At 42.5% G+C, this 24,485-nt stretch overlaps 1 protein-coding gene across 1 annotated transcript in view; it reads right to left on the reverse strand.

Annotated features, from left to right (window-relative positions):
- LOC140719622 (arf-GAP with SH3 domain, ANK repeat and PH domain-containing protein 2-like) overlaps positions 1–24,485 on the reverse strand; it is a 111,780-nt gene that overhangs the window by 24,198 nt on the left and 63,097 nt on the right. Inside the window, exons 7-17 of the mRNA XM_073034352.1 lie at positions 22,437–22,522; positions 18,084–18,159; positions 17,162–17,248; positions 15,294–15,397; positions 14,239–14,308; positions 11,144–11,231; positions 9,794–9,842; positions 8,985–9,151; positions 5,294–5,427; positions 3,727–3,821; positions 886–1,066 (exon numbers count right to left, since the gene is read on the reverse strand). Coding sequence (XP_072890453.1) covers positions 886–1,066; positions 3,727–3,821; positions 5,294–5,427; positions 8,985–9,151; positions 9,794–9,842; positions 11,144–11,231; positions 14,239–14,308; positions 15,294–15,397; positions 17,162–17,248; positions 18,084–18,159; positions 22,437–22,522 — 1,137 coding nt within the window. The remainder of the gene's footprint in view (positions 1–885; positions 1,067–3,726; positions 3,822–5,293; positions 5,428–8,984; positions 9,152–9,793; positions 9,843–11,143; positions 11,232–14,238; positions 14,309–15,293; positions 15,398–17,161; positions 17,249–18,083; positions 18,160–22,436; positions 22,523–24,485) is intronic.

A 24,485-nucleotide genomic window follows, 5' to 3' on the forward strand; every position in this document is an offset into this window, starting at 1 on the left:
GAAATGAATTTGAGAAATATCTTCTATCAGGAAAATCTCACTCCTTAGCTATTGCGGCTTGATTGTAGACTTCAGGAGAAGGAAATCAGATGTCCATGAGCCAATACTCATCGGAAGGTCAAAGGTGGAGAGTAACTTTAAATACCTGGGTGTCACTATCTCAGAGGACCTGTATTGGACCCACCAGATAAATATAATTGCAAAGAAAGCACGGCAGTGCCTCCACTTCCTCAGGAGTTTGTGGAGATTTGGCATGTCATCGAAAACCTTGGCAAACTTCTATAGATGTGTACTGACTGGCTACATAACAGCCCAGTGTGGAAACACCAAAGCCTTTGAGCATAAAATCCTACACAAGGGAGTAGATTCGGCCCAGTACACCACAGATAAAACCCTCCCAACCATTGAGCACGTCTGTATGAAACACTACAATGGAAAAGCAGTATCTATCATCAAAGTTCCTCAGCACCCAGGCCGTGCTCTTTTTTCACTGCTGCAATCAGGTAGAAGGTACAAGACCCTCAGGACTCACACCACCAGGTTCAAGAACAGTTACTACCCCTTAACGATCAGGCCCTTGAATAAAAGGGGATAACTGCACTCATCTGAGATGTTCCCACAACCATTGATCTCATTTTAAGGACTCTTTATCTTGTAATTTTATGCTCTTGTTATTTATTGCTATCTGTTTATATTTGTATTTGCACAGTTCATTGTTCATTGATCCTGTTTAGTGCTACTCTTCTATAGATCTGCTACGTATGCCCACAGGAAGAAGAATCTCAGGCTTGTATGTGGTGACGTGTGTAACAAAATTTTACTTTGCACTCTGAACTGTTCTCCAGAAAGTAAGCTCAGGAAATGGTGAGCCACTACAAGAATTACCTGTCCGTCTGGTAAAGTGAGGGGTGCAGTGAAATCCACACCTTCAGCGTACATCTGCAGCAAAGCCAGGACATCCTTGTTCCGAATTGCTTCAAATAATTTAAATCCTCCTTTGTAAACGCCTTTCTTTGCATACTTGTGTTCCACATATTTTGCAGTGATATATTCTTTCCGGGCATTCCTATGGAAGTAGGAAACAGAGATTAGCATTGCTTAGTGCCGATCAGAAAACTGCAAGATCCAAGGACTGATCTTCAGTGACAGATAATTCACTCACAACAGGCTCACAAACCATCGACTTGATGATGATGTGATGTTATGAAGGGTACCTGCTGGGAATCTAGAAATGAGTCCATCACTTTTCTACATAGTTCCATAGAACCGCTATAATCTCCATTCAAGATCCTAATGGAAGACTTTCTTTATTCATCTGCCTAAAAGCCAACTCCTTCAATACTGCAATACTCCAAGCACTGTCTACTTACCTCTCTGGGGTAGGACTTGAACCCTGACTTCATGACACAGAGAAAGGTATTACTAATACGCTGAGGGTCATTGTGAGCAGTCTGCTCCTCCTGGGCGATACAGATTGCAAGCATTGGCTCAACCATTACTTACCAACAAGTCACTACTTTCTTCTCACTTCTCTCCCCGGTGCCCCTCCTCCTTCCCTTTCTCCTCTAGACCACTCTCCTCTCCTATCAGATTCCTTTTTTTCCAGCCCTTTCCCTTTCCTACCCACCTGGATCACCCATCACCTTCTAGCTAGTCCTCCTCCCCCAACCCACCGCCCAGCTTTTTATTCCGGCATCTCCCCCCTTCCATTCCAGCCCTGAAGAAGGGTCTCGGCCTGAAATGTCGACTGTTTAGCCATTTCCATAGATGCCGCCAGACCTGATGAGTTCTCCAGCATCTTGTGTGCATTACTGAAGACCTACAGCATCTGCAGACTTCGTCATGTTTATCCCCACCAAGCCTGCTTTTCGAAATGCAACCAATTCCCATCTGTCAGAATCTTTTTCAATAATTTTCCTACCACTGACTTCAAATTCACTGGTCTGCAGTTGCCAGGATTGTCCCTGTTGTCCTTCTTAGACAAAAGAAAGACATCGCTTATTCTCCTGCCTTCTGGGACTTGCCAGTGGCTAACGGAGGAGGAGACAGGGCAAGAAAGATAAAGCAGCCACGATTATGCTGCAGAACGCCAGTTTCTTTGTAACTGTCTGCATTCATTAGGCAATCAAGGGTACATACGTATTATTTTATCACTTAGAGATACAGCACCAACAGGTTTTTCAAGGCACACTGCCCAGCAACCCCTAACACCCCAATTTAACCCTAATTTAATCACAGGACAATTAACCTACCTGGATTGTGGGAGGAAACCGGAGCACCCAGAGGGAACCCACACATTCCAAGGGGAGAACATACGGAGACTCCTCACAGAGTGCGCCGGGAATGAACTGCGAACTCCGCCGCCCCGAGCTGTAATAATGTCACGCTAACCGCTACACTACCCTGGTGCCAATACTGCACAATGGTGAAAGACTTGGCAACAATCAAAGACAGCTTTGTACATTAGGTTTAATATCGCATTACACCCTTCCTGCTCCTGAAACTCCAGTCAGCATTTAGGAACAGCCCTTTGGCTCTACGTTAAAACTTTCAACCGGTTTCGACTCACCTGTCACCTATTCACAATTGGCATGAACCCATGCAGAATTCATAAGCATGAAGACTGCCAAGTTAACCACGCTGCCCAGAATGGAGAGTGGCTGATTTCCACTTCTCCCTCCCAACTCAAATTAATCCTTCCCATCAGGAGAAACAAAGAAATCCAACATTCATTCTCAACATGTGCACAAAAATCACTTAATCTCCTCTTGTGTGAAAAAATCTCAGGAATTCAACTAATACCTTTTCTAAAATTCCAGTGGTTATTTCCTCTACCCAAGTGACATCAAAACACACAGTGAGTGAAGCAGAGGCCCAGAAGCAGGCTGTGAAAACACACAACAGCTTCGGGAAAATCCATAAAAACAAACATTTCTATACCGGTAACTGCCAAAGGACGGGTAACAGATTTGATTCCTTGTTGAGCGACCATGAATATTGTGGAAAGGGAAAGCAAAGTAGTAAAAACAAGCAGACTTTAGGTGCAATAAAGAGGAGACTCACAAGACCGCTTGCAAGGAATGGGAGATTACACATATACTCACTGTCCACTTGGTTAGTCACCTCTACCTAATAGAGTGGACACTGAGTGGACATTCATGGTCTTCTGCTGCTGTAGCCCATCAGCTTCAAACATCAACGTGTTGTGCTTTCAGAAATGCTCTTCTGCACGCCGCTGTTGTAGCACGTGGTTACTGTTGCCTTCCTGTCAGCTTGAACCAGTCTGGCCATTCTCTTCTGACCTCTCTCATTAACAAAGTGTTTTCGCCCACTGAACTGCCACTCACTGGATGCTTTTTCCTCACTATTCTCTGTAAACTCTAGAGCCTGTTGTGCATGAAAATCCTAGATGAGCAGTTTCTGAGATTCTCAAACCACCCTGCCTGGCACCAACAAACAGTCCACAGCCAAAGTCACTGAGGTCACATTTCTTCCCCACTCTGATGTTTGTTCTGAGCAACAACTGAACTTCTTGACTATGTTTGCATGCATTGAGTTGCTGCCATATGATTGGCTGATTAGTTATTGGCATTAATGAGCAGGTGTATAGATGTACCTAATAAAGTGGCTACTGAGTGTATACAGGGAGGCTGAAGCTTTCCTTCTTGGAGCAGGGAAGGCCAAGAGAAATGGTAGAGGCATTCAGAGTATTAGTTTGGTACTCACATGTCGCTGGTTGGACTGGGTTTAACACCACACTGAGTTGGCAGGGTTGCCTCAAAGATTTCATTCAATCTTGTGTTTCCAATATTGACAGCAAGCTGCATGAAACAAGACAACACTGGGTCAACGGCACATGGAGAGGACACTGCAAGACAGCAATTAACCTTTGAGATACATTATGTGGACCCTCCAACACAACTTACAAAGTGCCTCAACCCACCCATCTGCTTCCTTGCTGAGATAGGTACACCTAAAAGGTGCCAATTCATTTCCCAGACTAACTCACACCATGCCAACCCAAGTCCTCTCCAAAGTAGCACACACACAAAATGCTGGAGGATTTCAGCGGGTCAAGCAGCATCTATAAAGAGGAATAAATAGTCATTTTTTTGGACCAAGACCTTTCATTTGGAGCTCTCCAAGGTGACCAACCTTGTCTAAATTCTGCTACACCCAATCTCGAATTGAGAACATCTTCACATACAAAATGCTGGAGGAACTCAGCTGGTCAGTTAGCATCTAAAAAGAGGAATAAACAGCCAAAATTTTTGTCCAAGACCTTTCATCAGAGTTCATCAGGAAGGTCTCTGCTCAAATGTCCTTTGCTTATTCCCCTCCATAGATGCTTCCTGAGCCACTGAGTTCCTCTAGCAATTTGTGTGTGTTGCTCTAGATTTCCAGCATCTGCAGAATCTCTTATGCCTAGTACAGCTTGGTAGATGGATATTCTAAACCAAATCTCTGATGCTCCATCCATGCTATAATTTTTGAAAATTTGTAATTGTTTAGGAATTCTGATAAAGTTTTAAATAAAACAGGCAACTAGGAACACACACAAAATGCTGGTGGAACGCAGCAGGCCAGGCAGCATCTATAGGAAGAAGTACAGTCAATGTTTCGGGCCGAGACCCTTTGTCAGGACTCCACCAGCATTTTGCGTGTGTTGCTTGAATTTCCAGCATCTGCCGATTTCCTCAGGTTTGCGAGGCAACTAGGATCAAGCTTTCAGACGATGCACCCAGAGTCCAGTAATCTGCTGACATCCTGCATCAGCCAAGGTTTAGTTGGAAGCACTTTTCCATTTGAGCTCAAAAGGTGGTAGGTAATACTATTCCAGTTTCCAACACACTCTGATGGACCCAATATATTATTGAAATAGAGTTACACCATGAGGGGTACCATTGTTTGGTTATATCACAAAATTCGGGAACAGTCTCCCTCTCCCCCAACTCTGTTCAACACAAAAGATGTTGATAGACTGCTTTGAAGATCAGATGTGTTTTCCCCAGTGTTAAAGCCAATACCTTTCCGTCTATATTAGCACTCATTATTGCTCTGCCATTTGTGCAAACTTTGCTCTTAAAAGTTGTTCTGACGTGGTCTACATTTGACAGGAGTTGCGACTCTAAAATGCTTTCAGTCACCCCTAGGCCAGGAGCAATGTTGAAAAGCAGCAACTTTCTTGACATCTGGCCTCAGTGATGAGTGACAACTAACAGAAAACTGAAAACGGAGAGAAGACCCAGGGTGTTTTTGATGGTGGGGGAAGTGGAGAAAATATTCAACTTACCAAGAGTTCAGAAGTGCTGAGTACATCGAGATTGAGAGATTGTATCCTGGAATAGTGTACGCCCAACTCCCGATGAATCCCAGAGCATTCAATGCAGGTTAAAATACCCAGGTTGGTGGAGAGCCACGTGGGGTCTGGAACATAAACCAGCAGGATTATATACATTCATTTGCAACACTAAAGTAATAATGAGAAGATCAACATCCTTGAAGAAGTTGAGTGCGTCTCATCGATCATACCCTTGCTGCCCCGGTTTGCCATTTGCCATTGTCCTATGCAAATGATATAGAGTCATTGAAAAGTTCAGCACGGAATCCGGCCCTTCGGTCCACCTAGTCTGTGCTGAACCATTTAAGCTTCTTATGCCCATCGACCTGCACCAGGACCATAGCCCTCCATTCCCCAACCATCCACGTATTCTATCCAAACTTCTCTTAAATGTTAAAATCGAGCTCATATGCACCACTTGCACTGGCAGCTCAACCCACACTCTCACCACCCTCTGACTGACATGCTTTAATCCATCCAAGTTCAGAGGCAGTGGGATCAGGGCCATCTCGTTGACGTTAAATCCATACCGTTCATCTCCTCTTCAATGCAGCTATGCCAACTGACTCCCACCACCCCTACATGATCTCTACTCGGTCCAGGTCCATCACCTGCATCAGCCTCTGACCTCCAGGGCCTCTTTGTCCCTCCATCTCTGGATTCTTACCATCCCCAGTTTCTGTCACTCCTCCAATGGCAAACATGCCTTAGTGATGGCACCCTCTGGAATGCCTCCCAATGTTTTCATGCTCAGTAAACCCAACTTTAAACTACTTTTCCAAGGACTCCTGATGTATAGCTCAGCAGTAATTGGTATTTAGTTACATTGTAGTTTCAAATATACATTGGCCATTTACAGTACCAGATTAATTCCCATTCTCCCAACATCTAGAGTCACTGCATGAAGGATCAAGTTGCTTTAGTCCTCAAACTCTCTCTCTATCATATCACCCATAAGAACAGTTATCCTTCAGTCATCTAGCTCCTGAACTAATGTGGATAACTTCACTCATCTCAACACTGAACTGATTCCACAACCTATGGACTCACTTTCAAAGACTCCACAACCCATGTTCTCAATATTTATTTATTGACTTTTGTAATTGCACAGTTTGCCTTTTGCATATTGGTTGCTTGTCAGTCTCTGTTTTCGTTGGTTCTATTGTATTTCTTTGTTCTACTGTAAATACCTGCAAGAAAATGAATGTCACAGTCGTATATGGTGACATATACGGATTTGATCATTTTACTTTGAACTGAGACTTGTAGCAATGCACGTGTGGATGAGAATCCTCTACAAGACACATTAAGGATCACATGGTTGTTCAGCCAAGCATGGGACCCAGCTGTAGCTCTGAATCTGCAAAGATAGTGTCAAAGGCTTTAGCCTTGGCCATGTCTCCCAGAAATTGATTCAGACTAATGATTTTCATGATTCATCTAAAGTGACTGGAAAAGGCAAAGCTGACTAAACTAACAGCTGGAATTAACAGCAAAGCAATGATGTCAAATGCAGCCAATCATCTGCCCAATATCCAAAGCCAGATCCTCCACAACAACTGGAAGACAGCCAACAAGAATAGCTTGCGTTCATATAGCATCTTTAATTGTGTCCCAAGGCATCTGAAACAGATGTGCACAAAATAGAGAGGGAGTTCCAGAGTGTGGGATCCAGGAAGATCTGTCAAATAGGATTAAAATCAGATATGGATAACTAGACTGCTAGAGGTTATAGAAGTATAGAAGGGGTGAGATGGGGGAGGGGACAAAATAAACAACATTTGTTCTTAAATGAGGCACAGTTGAACCAGAAGCCAAGGTGTACGATGGGATGTGGCAGCAGTGTTGATGGCTAGCCCAAAGCAGAAATGTTCAGCTTTATATGAAGAGCAATGTCACCATCTTTACTGAGCCCAAAATGCCTTTCAAACTCCCGCCAATCCATGGGGCTTATTTCTGTGAATTGTCCAGGGCCTTATCATTTAAGGAAATGGTAAGTACAGCAAAACCGTGGGTGCCATGGGTATGCAACACTATTTTAGCTCAGAGTCTTGGAGTTCGGAGTTCAATCCCAGCATCCTCCGTAAGACGAATCTGTACGTCCTCCCTATGGAATGTGCAGGTTTTTCCAGGCGCCCCAGTTCCCTCCCACAGTACAAAGATGTACCACTTAGATTCCAAATAGTCCCATCATTAGGTTAGTGTTAAATCGGGGGGGGGGGGGGGTTGTCTGGTGTTGTTGGGGTGGTGTGGCTCAAAGGGCCAGAGGGCCTATTCTGACCTGTATCCCTAAATAGACAAATGAATCAATCAATAATAAATAACAGCTGATATTTGCAATACCAAAAACATGTGGGGAGATTAATAAATTTTAAAAGCGGGATTAGTTCTGGATTTGAGTAGTTGGTACTGATTGCTAACACAGAGCCAGTGGGCCGAAGGGCCTGTTTAATGAAGACTCCATACTACAGACCAGCTCCACCTGCAAAAATTGAATCATTAACGGTTAGTCACAGACTAACTGGTGCAAACCTCCAGGCTTTGCAATGAAGTAACTTGCAACATTTGCTCATCTTCTGTGTCATGCACTAGTGTGAGTGAGTATGCTTGTCAGGTTGGTTCAGTGACTAATAATTATCACCAGACCAGCACTGAACCAAGATGGAGTTCTAAGCAGTTTGAGGCAACCTGTGTCCTCACCGGTCCAAGGACAGGACCGATATCTCAGAGAGCACCGTGCCACATTCACTGATGTGTTGCATTGAGGACAGCAACTTCCAGTAGCCCCTCACCCTTTAATCCACTGCGACACATTTCAACCCATTCCACCACTTGAATTCCCTCTACAGCTTCTTTATTATTACATAACTAGCATTCACAAGAAAAACTTAAATTAAAAGTTCAAAGAAAATTTATTACTGAAGTACATATATGTTACCATTTTCTTGCAGGCATTCACAGTAAATACAAGAAACACAATAGAATCAATGAAAGACCTCACCCAACAGGACGGACAAACAATTAATATGCGAAAGGTACAGTGCGTAATGGTCCCACAACGCTTTACAGTACCAGTGACCCAGGTTCAGTTCCCACCTCTGCCAGTGAGGAGTTTGTACGTTCTCCCTGTGACCTCGTGGGTTTCCTCCGGGGGCTCCGGTTTCCTCCAAAGTGGTCCAAAGACATACCACTTGGTAGGTTAATTGGTCATTGTAAATTGTCCCTTGACTAGGCTAGGATTAAATCGGGATTGTTGGGCGCCATGGCATGGAGGACCTATTCCACATCAAAAAATAATTAAATAAAGGCAACGAACAGTGCAAATACTATAAAGTAGTAATATAAAATAGATAAGTGATAAATATCAATGAGATGAAGAGTCCTTGAGAGTGAGTTCATACTTTGTGGGAACAGTTCAGTGTTGGGGTGAGTGAATTATCCCCTCTGCTTCAACAGCCTGATGGTTGAGGGGTAATGACTGTTCCTGAGTAGAGTGGTGTGGGACTTGAGGCTCCTGTACCTTCCTGACAGCAGCACATATTTGTTACAAGAAAGGACACAACTAGAACAGCCAATTTTAGTGCAGAATTGTCAAAGTGGCCATAACAGGCTGACAAACTGGTTCCCAATGAGAGACACTCACCCGGTGTTCCACAGTCGCAGCAGACCTCATTTCCTGCCATCCCTCGGACCTCAGCAATGACTGCTTTGGTCAGCTCTTGTACCGTATCATTGGTGCCTTGGCTAGCATCTCCTTTAAAGGCATTGTTGAGCGCCTCCTCCTTGCTGTTCTGCAACACGGACACCCATCTGAAACATACATGCACATCATCAACACACGATTCCTGCACACCGTACCCCTGTGGACACACACACTCACTGGATGTGGTCAGTGCAATCAAACCATTAAAGAATGTTACCAAGCAGCACCTCTGAGAAACAAGGCAGAAAAAGAAAAAAATACCTTCAGTGTGACTACAGTGATTCCTTGATTTACACAAGAATTACATAAATATATCGCATAGGCAATGATTTCTTGTCAAGTATTAACATAATAATTTAGGGCACATGGTAACTCATTGATTATAAGTACCCATATTTCTAGGCTGAGGTAAAATGATTCAGGAATGGTTATTATAAGCCAACAGTTCCCAGCCTTCTTTATGCCATGGAACCCGACCGTTAACCGAGGTGTCTGTAGACTCCAAGTTTCGAACCCCTGTTATAGGCTTTCATTCTGGGGGCGGGGGTACTGGTTTGCCATTGCTTAATACCTTAGAGAGCAATAAAGTAATTGTATGTCTAGATCAGGGGTTCCCTACCTGGGGTCTCCATGGACCCCTCGATTAGTGGTAGGGGTCCATTGCACAAAAAAAGGTTGTGAACCCTGATCTAGGTGATCTTCCATGCAATACGCCACAGCAAACAAATAAAAGCCAGCATTTCACTCACACTTGACATTCTTGCTCATCTTCAGCATGGAAGTGGTACGTTCGATTATCTGCAGAAATTAAGAGGTGTCAGGAGTCGGTCAGCTTCAACTGAAATTCTAAAAATCAAAACACCGGCGAAGTGTTGCATTGCCAGAGATATCAACCTTCAGCTGAGATGTTAAACTGAGGTCACGCTAATTCTCATGGAAAATACAAAATATCAACACATGCTGATCTTCAAATGTAATGCACACGAAAAGCTGGAGGAGCTCAGCCAGCCAGGCAGCATCTACAGAAAAGAATAAACTGTTGATTTTGCGGGTCGAGACCCTTCATCGGGACTGGAAAGGAAGAGGAAAACTCTGAACAAGAAGGTGGAGGGAGGGGAGGAAGAAATACAAGATGGTAGGCGATGGGTAAAAATGGGAGAGGGGAGGGGATGAAGCAAAGAGCTGGGAAATTGACTGTTGGAAGAGATAAAGGGCTGGAGAAGGGGGAATCTAATAGGAGCGGACAGAAAAAAGGGAGGTGGGAGGAGCATCAGAGGGAGGCGAGGGATGGGTAAAGAGATAAGGTGAGAGAGGGAAAGGGGAATGGGAAATTTTGGGAGGGGCAATTATCAGAAGTTCAAGAAAGCAGTTGTTCATGCCAGAAATAATAGTAGTAATAATAATAATAGTTGAAAGTAATGGAAGTTCTCCATGATGAACAGGGCCAATTAATATTTCTTTTAAAAAAAGGCTATTTATTGATTATTTGGAAGTGAATAAACAGTTGACGTTTTGGGCCAAGTGTGGTGTGCGTATGGGGGTAGGGTGGGAACTAGCACCATGTGATCTTGAGATTGGGAGTTGGCAGAATTTAGGCAAGGTTAGCCACCTTGGAGTGGTCCCGATGAAGGGTCTCAGCCCAAAATGTTGACTGTTTATTCATTTCCTACCTGACCTGCTGAGTTTTCCAGCATTTTGTGTGTGTTACTCTGGATTTTCAGCACCTGCAGGATCTCCTGGATTATTGATTATTGATTCATTTTCACAGATCTGGGAATTGATAGGAAGGCCAGCATTTATGGCCCAATCCAAAATGTCCCCAAGAGTTGCTGTCAGTGAGCTGATGCTTGGAACACGGCAGTCTGAAGTACAGAATTATGAGAGGAAAAGATATGGAAGCAGGCTTTTCCCCACTTTTGGGAAGAATGATGGGAGATCTTAGAGCTATAAAAATTATGGAAGGTACAGAGAGAATGGATCTTTGCAGGCTTCCCCCACCCACTGATCAGAAATATGGTTGCAAAATATTTTAGGAAATGCCCATGGCTGTGCAAAGCCCAAACTAAATGAAATATCGCCGTTACAGCAACTAGACTTACGTGCTATTAGATCAAAGCACTTTCTGTCTTCAAGGTTTGGCCTCACCTGGCAGGTCAGCAGGTTGAGTTTAGCCGGAGGTCTGTTGATCTGAGAGAGATTCGCAAAACAAAATGTGAAAAACCAAACCAGGAACAAACAACAAGAGCAACAACACCTGAACCAAACAAGCAAAATCATCTCCAACCATTTCTCCAAGGATGTCCCTTTAGAACAGAGATGAGGAACTTGCTTAGCCAGAGGTTGGTGAATCTGCGGAATTCATTGCCAGAGATGGCTGTGGAGTCCAAGTCATTTGGTATATTTAAAGTGGAGGTATGAGGGTGAGTTGGGGTGGGGGGGTACTGCACAGGGTTGAAATATGCTGCAGAGAGTTGTTAACTTAGTCAGCTGCATCATGGGAACTAGCCCCCATAGTATCCAGGACATCTTCAACGAGTGATGCCTCAAAATGAAGGCATCCATCATCAAGGGCCCTCATTATCCAGGACGTGCCCGGTTCTCATTGCTACCATCAGGTAGGAGATACAGAAGCCTGAAGGCACACTCTCAACAGTTCAGGAACAGCTCATCCCCTCTGCCATCCAATCCCCAAATTACAGTTGGTGTAATTCATGTTTTCTTTCTATAATTATGTATTGCATTGTACTGCTGCCACAAAGACAAATTTTGCAACATATGATGATGCTATTAAACCTGATTCTGATTGGTTCTCGATTAGTAAGGATGTCAAGGGTTATGGGGAGAAGACAAGAGAATGGGTTTGAGAGGGAACATTAATCAGCCACGATGGAATGGCAGAGAAGACTCGTTGAGCCAAATAGCCTACATCTGCTCCTATATCTTATGGTATTTTGGAGCTAAAGCCAGTGTTTTACCCCAGGCTGAACAAACTTCTAAAAGTATAGAAACATCAATGTTTCAAACCCAATGTCTTTAGGCTGAAGGGCAATGTGACAGAAGTTGGATTATCCATTTGTTTACCCACTGCTGTTTTGGGAGAACTTGTTCAATGGTTCAATTTAATATCAGAGAATGTATACAGTATATAATACAACCTGAAATTCTTACTCATCACAGACTCCACGAAACAGAGTGTGGTGCACAAACTGGTTGCAGCATGTAGAATGTTCAAAAATATGGGCAACGAAGTGTCAGGCGGAATACAGTGTCAGGAAGTGTATGGAATACAGTGTCGGGAAGTGTATGGAATAGAGTGTCGGGAAGTGTATGGAATACAGAGTGGGGAAGTGTATGGAATACAGAGTCGGGAAGTGTATGGAATAGAGTGTCGGGAAGTGTATGGAATAGAGTGTCGGGAAGTGTATGGAATACAGAGTCGGGAAGTGTATAGCCGTGCACTCTGGTAGAAGGAACAAGAGCGTAGACCGTTTTCTAAACGGCAGAAAATTCAAAACTCTGAGGTGCAACGGGACTTAGGAATCCTCATGCAAGATTCCCTAAAGGTTAATTTGCACATTAAATTGGTGTGAGGAAGGCAAATGCAGTGTTAGCATTCATTTCGAGAGGATTAGAATATAAAAGCAAGGATGTCATGCTGAGGCTTTATAAGGCATTGTTAACAACTCACTTGAAGTATTGTGAGCAATTTTGGGCCCCTTTTCTAAGAATTGATGTGCTTACATTGGACAGGGTTCACAGGAGGTTCACGAGAATGAACCGGTTATCATATGAGGACAGCTTGATGGCTCTGGGCTGTACTCACTGAAATTTAGACGAATGAGGGGGAGATCTTATTGAAACTTATCAAATGGTGAAAGACCTTGATAGAGTGGACATTGGAGAGAATGTTTCCAGTGGTGTGGGCTTCTAAGATGAGAGGACACAGCCTCAGAATAGTGATGTTCATTTAGAACTGAGATGAAAAAGAATTTCTTAAGCCAAATGGTGGTGAATTCGTGGAATTCGTTGTCACAGACAGCTGTGGAGGCCAAGTAATTGAGTATATTTAAAGTGGAGCTTCATAGGTTCTTGATTAGTGTGGGCATGAAAGGTCAGGGGAGAAGGCAGGAGATTGGGGTTGAGAAGGAAATGGATCAGCCATGATGAAATGGTGGAGCAGACTCGATGGACCAAATGGTCGAATTCTGTTCCTTTCTCTTATGGTCTTACATCACTGGCTGAATTTGTGAAAGATGCTGTAGTGGATTGCATCAAGCCTACTGGAGTTACAGTCAGTCCCCCCGATCGGTACATTCCGCACCACACCAATGGGATGTCTTATGACTACCCAAAACCAGGACCACTCCCCATATGAGGACACTTTGAAGCCCAACTTTCTCACCCACCCACTGTTTCCCAATGTAGCACCTTTCCACCAGTCAGATCATCAAATGATCAGATTAGGCAAAGATGCCACTTGGCAGATATTTAATTTCTGTTTTTGGGGATACCTTGTCAAGGGCAAAGGAATGTCTACATCTTGGCCAAATGGCCCTCCTTTAGATCTGAACAGTAATTGAACTACTTAATACATTACAACCATGCACCTCCATTCCACATGGCCAGAAATGGTGAACTGCTGGATTAACATTTTGATATGGGAAGCAAAGGAACCAGAACTTTCTCCAAAACATAATGATCAACGACCAACACAGCCCGAGACTTGCTGGGGTAAGCTCACAATTGTCACGCTTTTGGTGCCAGTACAGTATGCCCACAACCCACAAACCTTAACCCTACACCTTTGGAATGTGGGAGGAAACTAGAGTAGAAACTGGAGGAATTGAACTCCAATCTGAGATCATTGATGCTACGATACCATGTTCGGGGCATCGGAGTTCGGAGTTCAACTCCAACATCATCTGTACAGAGTCTGTACATCTTCCCGTTGGAGTGCAGGGATTTTCCCAAGTGCTCTGGTTTCCTCTCACAGTCTAAAGTCACAGCAGTTGGTAGGATAACTGCCGATTGTAAATTGTCTTGTGATTAGTGTAGGGTTGAATCGGGCCTTGCTGGGCAGCATGGCTCGAAGGGCCGGAAGGGTCTATTCTGCGCTGTATTTCGATAAATAAATAAACACAACACTCATGTAAAGAGGCATACAACACCAACTAGCAACATTGGTTTTACTCACAGTACTGTGCGATATAGTAAGGTAACCATATTTAACACCACACTTTCTCTTCTGCCACACTCTTCGGATCCTGACAGTTGAAAAAAGACAGAAACAAAATTTGTACCAGACACTAGAGAGGTTCAAGCCAGCTGAGAACAGACCATTTATTATTGGATGGTAGTTTTAGAGGAAGGTTGTAATTATATCAGCATCATGATTGACCATGACTGTTTTTGGCAAATTTTTCTACAGAAGTGGCTTGCCATTGCCTTCTTCTGGGCAGTGTCTTTACAAGACGGTGACCCCAGTCATTATCAATACTCTTCAGAGGTTGCCTGCCTGGCATCCGTGCTTGCATAACCATGACTTGTGAAACCAGCTACTACATCACCTCAGGTAACTATGTCCATGCCCTTAGAGCAAGCTAATTAATTCAGTCCACTGCCTTCTTCATTTTATATCCATTTCCAAATATTTTTTCAAATTCTTATTGAAATTTATTTTTCTATCCTCTGACACTGGCTTTTCACAGTGAATTCCAAACCAAAACTAATGTCTCTTCCTTCTTGCTTCCTCTGTCACAGATGACAGAAGTTTCCTTTGGGTTACAGACCTTCCTGCTGGTGCAAAATAGTTTCACCTTATTTACTCTACCAAATCTGTTGTGTATTTAATATTTCAGTAACATTGGAGTCATCTTGTAAATATGTTGCTGATTAAGCATTCTTGTTTTTTTAAATAATTCATTCCAGGTTATATGAAAGAATATATAAATTGCATAGGTCATCCTCCTACCACATGCCTCACTTAAAGCAAACACAGAGTCAGAGCCACATTTCGGACTCCCGGGTCTTGATTTGAATTAGTTTAAAGTTTTGAAGTTACAAAACGTATCAAAATCTCTTCATGAAGTTAAGCAATATTTTAATCAATTTCCCCCTTAAACTTCTCTATTCTGACAAGTAAACTGAATGAATAATGAGGAGTACAGGATGTGTTTTGTTTCCTGGAAATTAATGAAACTGTTTGAGTCTCACAAAATGGAATCTTCTTAAACTCTTCCCAATTCTCACCCATCACTCTTCTTGTACAGGAAGCCGGACTTTTCTGTTCCATACATACGGTTTCCTGGAAGAGGGTGTATGCTGTAGCCAGAATTTTTCCGATTCAAACATTCCTTAAAACAAAAATACAGAAACCACATGTTTTTCAAGGAATCTTGGAAACCAAACTGAGCATCAACCCAACCGATCACTAGCTCACTAATGGAATGATAAAGAAGCTTGTGGAACTTTAATAAGAATTAAATGGATACGCACAAATATTCTCAACTTTACGTAACTGTAAAAAAGTTGGAGACGACAAAACCTCTCATAGGTAAAAGGCTCTAGATAAACGTCAAAGTCTCTTCTGATTAATCACAAAATGACTCAGGCTACTGAGCTCAGTTACACCTTCCATCCAAAAATTACAGATTTTCTATCTTTCTCTGCCACCAACATCATATCTGAACACTCCACTACAGTTACAATTTCCTCCAAAGGAACATGCTGGAGGGAGGATACATTATACATTAGATAAATCAAATCCTATACAGGTGGGGTTGGATACTTTCTCCAATATCTAACTACCTGAAATGCCAGAATCACTCCCTTCCATATCCATCAGAAAATCCATACGCTTACTGTTGACTCCAGTCTCCTACCCCTCACCATCATGGGCCAGATCAGCACTACAAGAGGTTCAGTTATAAAGACTGTTTCACTCACCTCTACCTCCAACTGATAGCACCTCAACCCACAGCACCCAACTCACTCCACCATGCCAGGCTCTTCCTTAATGCTCTTTTGAACAGCACCATTTTCTACACTCCTTAGGCATCATCTATCCCATACAGACTTTCAATTGCCAGCACCATTTGCTTGTTGGCCTTGCTTGACTACAGGTACCTTAATGTTCCATGTGATCTTGTTATCCTGATGGCATGAGCATTAACTTTTCCTTCCAGTATCTATAGACTTTTTTCCCCCACCCCCCCTTCCTCCTTCTTCTATTCAACACTCTGGCCTCTTCTCCTCACCTGCATATCACCTTCCTTTGGCCCTCCTCCTTCCCTTTTTCCTATGGTCCACTCTCCTCTATTAGATTCCATCTTCTCCAGCCCTTTACCTTTCCCACCCACATGGCTTCACCTATCACCCTTCTACCTTGATGTCTTACCCCACTCCCCACCTTTTTATTCTGGCATCTTCCCCCTTTTGCAGTCCTGAAGAAGTATCTTGGCTTGAAACATTGACTGTTTATTCATTTCCATAGATGCTGAATTCCTCCCGTATCTTGTGTGTTGCCCTTGTTTTAAATGTTGTAATCTCTGAATACTAGTTCCTTTATGAACTCCTCCCTCCACACCCAATAAACCACCTCCAGCCAGTCAAGTATCGCATGAAGGAGTTAAACAAAAACCTGGAGATGCTCAGGTCAGGGATCTTCTGTGCTTACAGAACCGAAGTTGATATTTGAGCTCAACAAGCTTCCCAATTCAGATGGTTTGTTCAGCGTACTCTGAATGCATCCCCCAATGCCACCTCCCACTGGCCTGAACTCTTCCAGATTTGGTTTCAGATTGCAAGCATCTGCAGCATTGAAACAGCACCCAGAGGTTTCCTTGGTGTCTTGAACATCCACTCCCTACATTGCCACACCTTCCCCACCAGCTCCCTTTGCTTCTTTGGCCAAACTGTTGGACAATGCCTCCAAATCCCCAACTATCTGTTCTTGCCTCTTCTCCACAGCCTTTGGAACTCTCTATCACTCTTCCTCTTCATCCATTAACACCCCTACCTTCCCCCCGCCCACCAATGACGTTCTCCCCTCCCATTGCACATCCAGTGCTAGTTTTTCCACAAGACACTTTCACATGAAGAACAACCATGCCACCCACCTCTCTGTGATCCACCTGAAGTACTGATCTCAAGGAATCCCTGATCTGCGCCAGTTGTCTCATTTCCTCGTCCTGTGTTTGTTTCAGCTTCAACCCAGCAGGAAGAAAATATTGATTAGAGTTGGAAGGAACCCACCCATTGAGAATTTCTAATATGCAGCAGGTCCATATGAAGTATTTATTCAAGGAAAAACTAGAGATGGTGCTTTGAATAATCCATTCAAAAAGTAGTCTAACTGTTACTACAGCATTATCAGGGAATGTGTACACCATAACAGGTGAAAATATTTACATTGTTCAGGGCAGAACATGGGCGCCACAGCAGCATAGCGGTTACTGTGCACTATTACACCTCAGAGCATCAGAGTTCAGAATTCTACTCTGACATCATCAATAAGGAGTTAGTACGTCCTCCACATGAACTCATGGGTTTCCTCCAGGTGCTCCAGTTTCCTCCCACAGTCCAAATATATACTAGGTAGGTTAATTGGATGTTGTAAATTGTCCTGTGAGGAGGTTACTTACTGTTCAATCAGGGTTGACAGGGGTTACCAGTGGTGCAGTTCAAAGGGCCAGAAGGTCCTACTCTTTGCTGTATCGCTAAATAACATAGGATTGGAGTCTTAAGCAACACAAACAAAATGCTGGGGAAGCTCAACAGGCCAGGCAGCATCTATGGAAAAAGAGTACAGGTGAAGTTTCAGGCTGAGACCCTTCGAAGGGTCTCGTCCCGAAATGTTGACTGTACTTTTTCCATAGATGCTGCCTGGCCTGCTGAGTTCCTCCAGCATTTTGTGTGTGTTGCTTGGATTTCCAGCATCTACAGTTTTTCTCTTGTTTGTGATAAGATTGGAGGGTTTTTTTTGCCTTTGGTATACAAGCCAGGATTGCTTTGAAATATTTCCATCATTCTACAACTCACCGAGTGTACACTCACTGCCAATTTTTCCACAAAGGGAGTCAAGCTCTCAGCTGCCTTGAGGCCATCCTGGAAAAAACTTTCAAACAAAACAGCAAAATGAACAATCTTGTATGGCCCACACACTACAGATGGAGTGGTCAAGTCAAAGTAATACATAGGAAACTTCTTGTCATTCTTGTTTTCCGCACTCACACTCAATTATTTTAATAAATCCAATAAATGGAAGAATACATGCCACACCACAGAATGAAACAAAATGAATATCCCCTCTTAGAGCTTCTCCACACAGAAAGACCTTGGTTAGATGTCCCAGAACATGCTTGCATTCAGGGCTCCAGACCCTGACTATTTAGTTCACTGGGTATCTGCTTGACATGTACTCCCTATACATAGGTCTCACCTAAATCTGTATTGAAGAAGCTGACACTACAATGATACCAGGCCCTTGGCTCAATTGAGGCAGTTCTTGTGATGGCATTGACTGTAATTTGAAAGAGCTTCTTTAAAGCAATATTAATGACGTACTCCATGGTCCAGTCTCTCTCCCAGATTTTAGTCAAGTTAAAGTTATTATCAAAGTCTATATATGTCACCACATACAACCAAGAAATTCATTTTCTTTCAGCCATTTAAAATATAGAATTACAACAGAATTTATTTTAAAAAGTATACATAAACAAAGATTGACAAACAACCAATGTGCAAAAGACAAACCATGCAAATAAAAACTTAGAACTTAGAACTTGATTTTAACCGACATGTGGCTGTTGTGTTTTACTATTTATTGTTGTGTTTACTATTTATTGTTGCATTTGTTATGTTATGATTGCATTTGCCCCTGGGTAACGCTGTCTCATTCTGCCCTGCAGAGCTGATGTATGGTTGGCGTGACAATAAAGTTTTTGAATCTTGAATCGAAATAATACAGCGAACACAAGTTGTAGAGTTTTTGAAAGTTTACTCTTACTAGAAACAAAAAAGTGCACTGGAAGGATTCTAGACAAATAAGGGTAGAAAGGGAAAGAAAGCCCAGTTTCCCAGTTTAGTTTGTTTAGCAGGAACAGTGTGATCAATAAAGTCGTCAGTAGTTTTGTTTACTGCGAACAATAAGCCGCTGTGTTTCATCAGCACCATCGTCAAATGTCTGTAAATGCTGGAAATCACTCAAAGCTGGTGCTTAAAGTTATTAACTTTATTTGGACTTATTCCTGGTCACTTTGTCATATGACCTGCTATCACCAACAGCCCTGTATTACTGAGCTGTTTTTGCTCATTGCGATTGTGTACAGTATATTCACTGGTGTAATCTTCCTTTATTTTCTGGAACTGATTCCCTTGGTAGGCTGGTTGACCACTGGAAAATCCACTGCCTCTTTATGCTCTTTCTCCACAAATATTTGGAACAAAATCTAAAACATTTCACTAAAGTATTGTGTCAAATTCCATTCAGTCAGCAACTGTGGGGTCAATGGATTGTTCCAGAAGCTAAACAACCCTTTGAGATGGAGGTGTTAAGAAAACAAAGGCAAGTGTTGAGAGAGGGAGATGCTCAACCCTAGAAAGCACATTAGGCCAGCTGGGTTAATATGCTGGGACACAAGAGACTCCCGATGCTTGGATCTGGAATGAAAACAAAACTGCTAAGGGGACCAGCAGGTCAGTCAGCAACTATGGAGGGAAAGGTGTTCTGGGTTGGGACTCTGCATCAGGACTATGTGTGGAGAGAAGATAGCCAGTACAAAGAGGTGAGGGGGAGTGGTGATTCAAGAGCTGGCAAGTGATTTGTGGATCTACGTGAGGAGGGCTGATGGGGTAGATATTGGAGCAGTTTCCTTTGTCTGATTGGAAGGTCTGGACCTCTTTTCCTTCTCTTGTTGACCTGACCTGTTGGATTTCCTCAGCATCTTTTGTTTCATGTCTCCAACAGGAGCAGTATATTTCTATCTGTTCCCTTGTTGTTGAGTTGAAATTTGTTCTTTCGTAGCTAGCATGAAACTGTCCTCTGGTATTGGACTCTTCCCTCAATATTTGGATTTGTTCATTCATTGGAACAAAACATTGGACGAGGAGTACAGTAAGTGATTCCAGAATCCAGGAACTGTCAGTGATCAGGCTTGTGTGGTTTTTTCCCCCTAGAAGTTGTAAAAGTGGGCTTTGATTTGTGTGGAAATTTTAGTCAGTGGAATGTGCTGAAGCTCTAGGAAGCTTTACGCTGATGTGGGCTTGAATGTAACCGAGGGAAATGGCATGATTTTCCTTGTGTTCCAACAACAAGGGACAGATCATGGATGGGTCTACAACAAGTCCCACTGTATAACAGAAGACCCATAGAGGTTTAGTAGGCCTCCTGTAACATGGGCATCGTATGTAATTACTGTATATTAAATGTATGAAAGAAGATAAAGAAAATGTGATATAGAGTCTTCCAGTTACTTCTGTAATTTGGCCATTGAACCATACAGGCAAAACTTCCCTACATCTGAAAGGAAGACACACAGTACTGTGCAAAAATCTTAGGCACATATAAAGAGCTAGAGTGCTTAACAGTATTGTAGTAATTTTATGCATTGCACTATACTGTTGCCGCAAAAAAAAATTCATGATGTATTTGAATAATGATAAATTTGATTCTGATATGGGTCTCTGTTGTGGACTGAGAGGGGAAAGGGGCACAGACAGGAGAATCGTGTTTGGGAAGCGGGGAAGGGAGAGGGGAGGGAGTGGGAATTGCCAGAGAGACATCCTGTAATGATCAGTAAACCAATTGTTTGAAATAAAATGACCTTGTCTGGTGCCTCAGGGCTGGGAGCATCTGCACCCGCGTCACCCTCCTGCATCCGGCACTCTTTCTCTGTCACCTGTCCCACGGTGCTCCACCCTCACCATTCATAACATTCTTTGCTTCTGCCAGATTTACAAACTCTCTCTCCGCTCCACGTTAAAAAATATAGTACTGTACAAAAGTCTTTTAGGCACTCTAGCTATATGTATGTGCCTAAGCCTTTTGCAAGGTACTGTATTAGCAAAATATTTCCAAAAGTTTCCAAAAACAGGCTGTTCATAATTTACTCCAGGGGCAAACATTTCCCACTCAACTAAACTCAGAAACTGGGCTTTCTTTCCCTTTCTATCCTTGTTTGTCTAGAATCCATCCAGGTCATGCTCTCTTCTTGCTGCTGCCAACAAGAAGAAGGTACAGGAGCCTGAGGTCCCACACTATGAGGTTCAGGAACAGTTATTACCCCTCAATCATCAGTTCCTGAACTAGAGTGGAGAACTTCACTCACTTCAACACTTCAAGACTCACTTTCAAGGACTCTGCAACTCTTGTTCTCAATGTTATTTTATATTTATCTATTATTATTTTGTTTTTCTTTTTGTATTTTCACAATTTGTTGCCTTTTGTACATTGGTCGTTTATCTTTGTGTGTAGATTTTCATTAGTTCTATTGTGTTTCTTTGCATGTATTATGAATGCCCACAAGAAAATGAATCTCAGGGTTGTATATGGTGCCATATATGTACTTTGATAATAAATCTACTTTGAACTTTGAGTGGGCAAAGATATGGTTGATGTCATACAGTGAGGACATCATAAAGAAAAGGCAGAGTATTAATCAAGTGATGACTGATTTGGAAATTCTGATGTACTAAAGGATCTGTGCTATCCTGAACACCAGTCACCAAAAGCAAGCCGCAAATGCAGCGAGTAATTAAGGGGGCAAATGGTACGTTGTCCTTCATTTCAAGAGGTTTTGAGACCAGGAGCTGGGAAGTCATGCGACAATTATAAAAACGATCTGGCGTTTTCTGGGCCATTTTGGTCCCTCTACCACACCAGGCAGACCATAAAGGTTCACTAGACTGATTCCCAATCCCTACAATGGCAGGACAGTCACACAAAGAGTGTTTAGGTCAATTAAACCTGCAATCACTATCGTTTTGAAGAACATGAAGGGACCTCATTGAAATATACAAAATTCTGTCAGGATAAGACAGGGAAGATATTTCCCATGGCTGAGCGGGAGTGGAGGGTAGGCTGGGGAAAGAACATGTTTTGGAATGAAGGGTCAGTGTCTCAGAACACAGGTAAAACATTTGGACTGAGGTCAAAAATGTCTTCAAGATGAAGTCAAATAGAAATCCACCCCATATCTATTGTTCAGACTGGGAGTTCAAATAAAGACCAAGATAGAGATCAGGTATCTTGATAGAAAAGGACATGGATAGTGTAGAAATAAGGAAGAAAGACAGAATTAAACTACAGGTTAGCATGATCTCCAAGAATGGAGGAAGGTACTCTGGGAACTGAATGGCCAACTCCAACTAGAAAATCAACTGAAAATGTCTTACTTCTGTTGAGCATGGAAGTACTTGATGAGGCTTTGGATTAGGTCAGGACCTTCTCGAATCTTTATTTCGCTCACCTTGAGAAGATACTGTATAACAAAGAACATACAGTCAGTTCACATTCTCAGGAATGGCATGCACTCTCTTTCTCTCTCGTGTCTAATTAAGGGAGCTTTTGAATTAAGACTAGACAGATAACATGAAGTTACAAATGACAGTATTTGCAATTTTGCAGGGTACAAAAGATGATTTCCGCCAATCCACTAATAGATAGATAGTAAATGCCTCAGTATTAGAGACATTGGTCTAGAAAGGGACACTCAACATTGATTTCCTTATCATTCCATTAGATTGGAAATATTTTGCAGATATATTATTGGTACCATTTTCAGTGCCTGGAAATATCTGCCATGGATAGTCTAGTTCTCAGACACATGTAGGAGGGCAGGGATCTCTCCTACCCAACAAACTACAAGTCTGTCTTGTGCAGAGCACATCTTTTACATGCCCAGCACCAGAATCTTAAAAAATACAGTATTCTGAGTTCTCACAGAAAGAAATCAGTGGGTGGACAAAGGAAATAATTGAAAAGACATACTCTAAGCTATCTTCAAAAACATTTCCACCATCCTTACTGACTCCTAGAAATCTCTGGCCCATGACCACTCAGAGTTAAAAAGCATTTGAGAATATTGACAGCGTGCATGGCAAATGCACCAAAGCTTTGGGCAAGTGGTCCTAGAGGCACAAACTATCCATCCACCCTGCCATCAGGCAAACCTCCTGCTCCATTTGTGGAAAAATCTCACTGGCAAAATCATCCACCTCAGAACCAACAAAACCAGAATGGAAGTCATGCTCAAGCCCAAGGAATGGCCCAAGAAGAAGTTGCTGAGTGGAGAGAGGGAAATTGACAACTCATCTGGTACCTAATAATATACAAAAAGATCTAAGAAATTCAGCAATCAATGAATTAATTTCTAGTGCACAATTTCTCTGTTCTGTAGGCAAATGATGCAGTCACTCAATGCTGTAGATCTTGAGAGGTTTTCCACAATCTCACAGTGTCTCAAAAGTACTGTGCTGCCAATTGAGTGCTTTTGAAAATGTAGTCACTACTAGATTGTAGCAAGTGTCAATCAGAAGATCTCCAGGTTATTTCCTTAGGTACTGCTAACTATAGGCAAACATTGGCCAAGAAAATGATCAGCTGTTCATCAGGAAAACCTGCAAAAGGAACACAAACCTATTGTAGGGTTTGGAGGCTTGCATACTTCAATGACCCAGAGGACTATGTTGGCTAATGTCAGTGCTTTATGCTTTGGCTGTTGGTAGGATCACCCTTGCCAAAAAGGTCAAAGGGTAGAGGCCTGATTAAGACTGGTCCACCAGTTTCCCATGTTCAGGGGTTGAGCTCAGGGCCAACAACACAAAAAAATTGTTATAAAAACAGCAATGCAGAATCCTCCAAATCTGTCTGCATAGGTATTTGGCCAAGGTCAGAGAGAGATGGAAGATCTTCATTTCTGCCCTGAACACCATTGGCATAATGGGAAGGCTAGCACTGAAAGAGTTACCTTTTGGGGAAGATAAACCAAGGTTAGAAGAAGCACTGCAAAAAAAAAATAAATGCTGTGATAAATCTCTTGGGCCAAACAGCCCATTTCTGTCTCTATTTTATGCAATGAGAGCCAAAATAGAGAAAATATATGCACTCTTTTCCTCAGTTATTTGTAATTTGCTAATGTTTAATAAATGCTTAAATCCGATGCAACTGAGACAGAGTTTGAAAATGTAATGCTTTCTATTAGGGTTACCTAATAGAAAGTTAGCTATTAAGTTACCTATTAAGGTAATAGCATGTATGGGCATTAGTAACAACACAGTAAATACGGTGTGCAGGAGGCTTACATCTGGAGAATTAAATGTACAAGAACTAACATAACATTCCCTGTTATGTTCAAGCACTGTGGGAGTGCTGTTTTGTTAACAATAAAGCAGTTAAGGATGTACTTTAGTGACGGAGGTGCTTATCATCTTTGGAGTTAAATG

This window comes from Hemitrygon akajei, chromosome 32 (assembly GCF_048418815.1).
Source record: "Hemitrygon akajei chromosome 32, sHemAka1.3, whole genome shotgun sequence".
Taxonomy (NCBI): Eukaryota; Metazoa; Chordata; class Chondrichthyes; order Myliobatiformes; family Dasyatidae; genus Hemitrygon; species Hemitrygon akajei.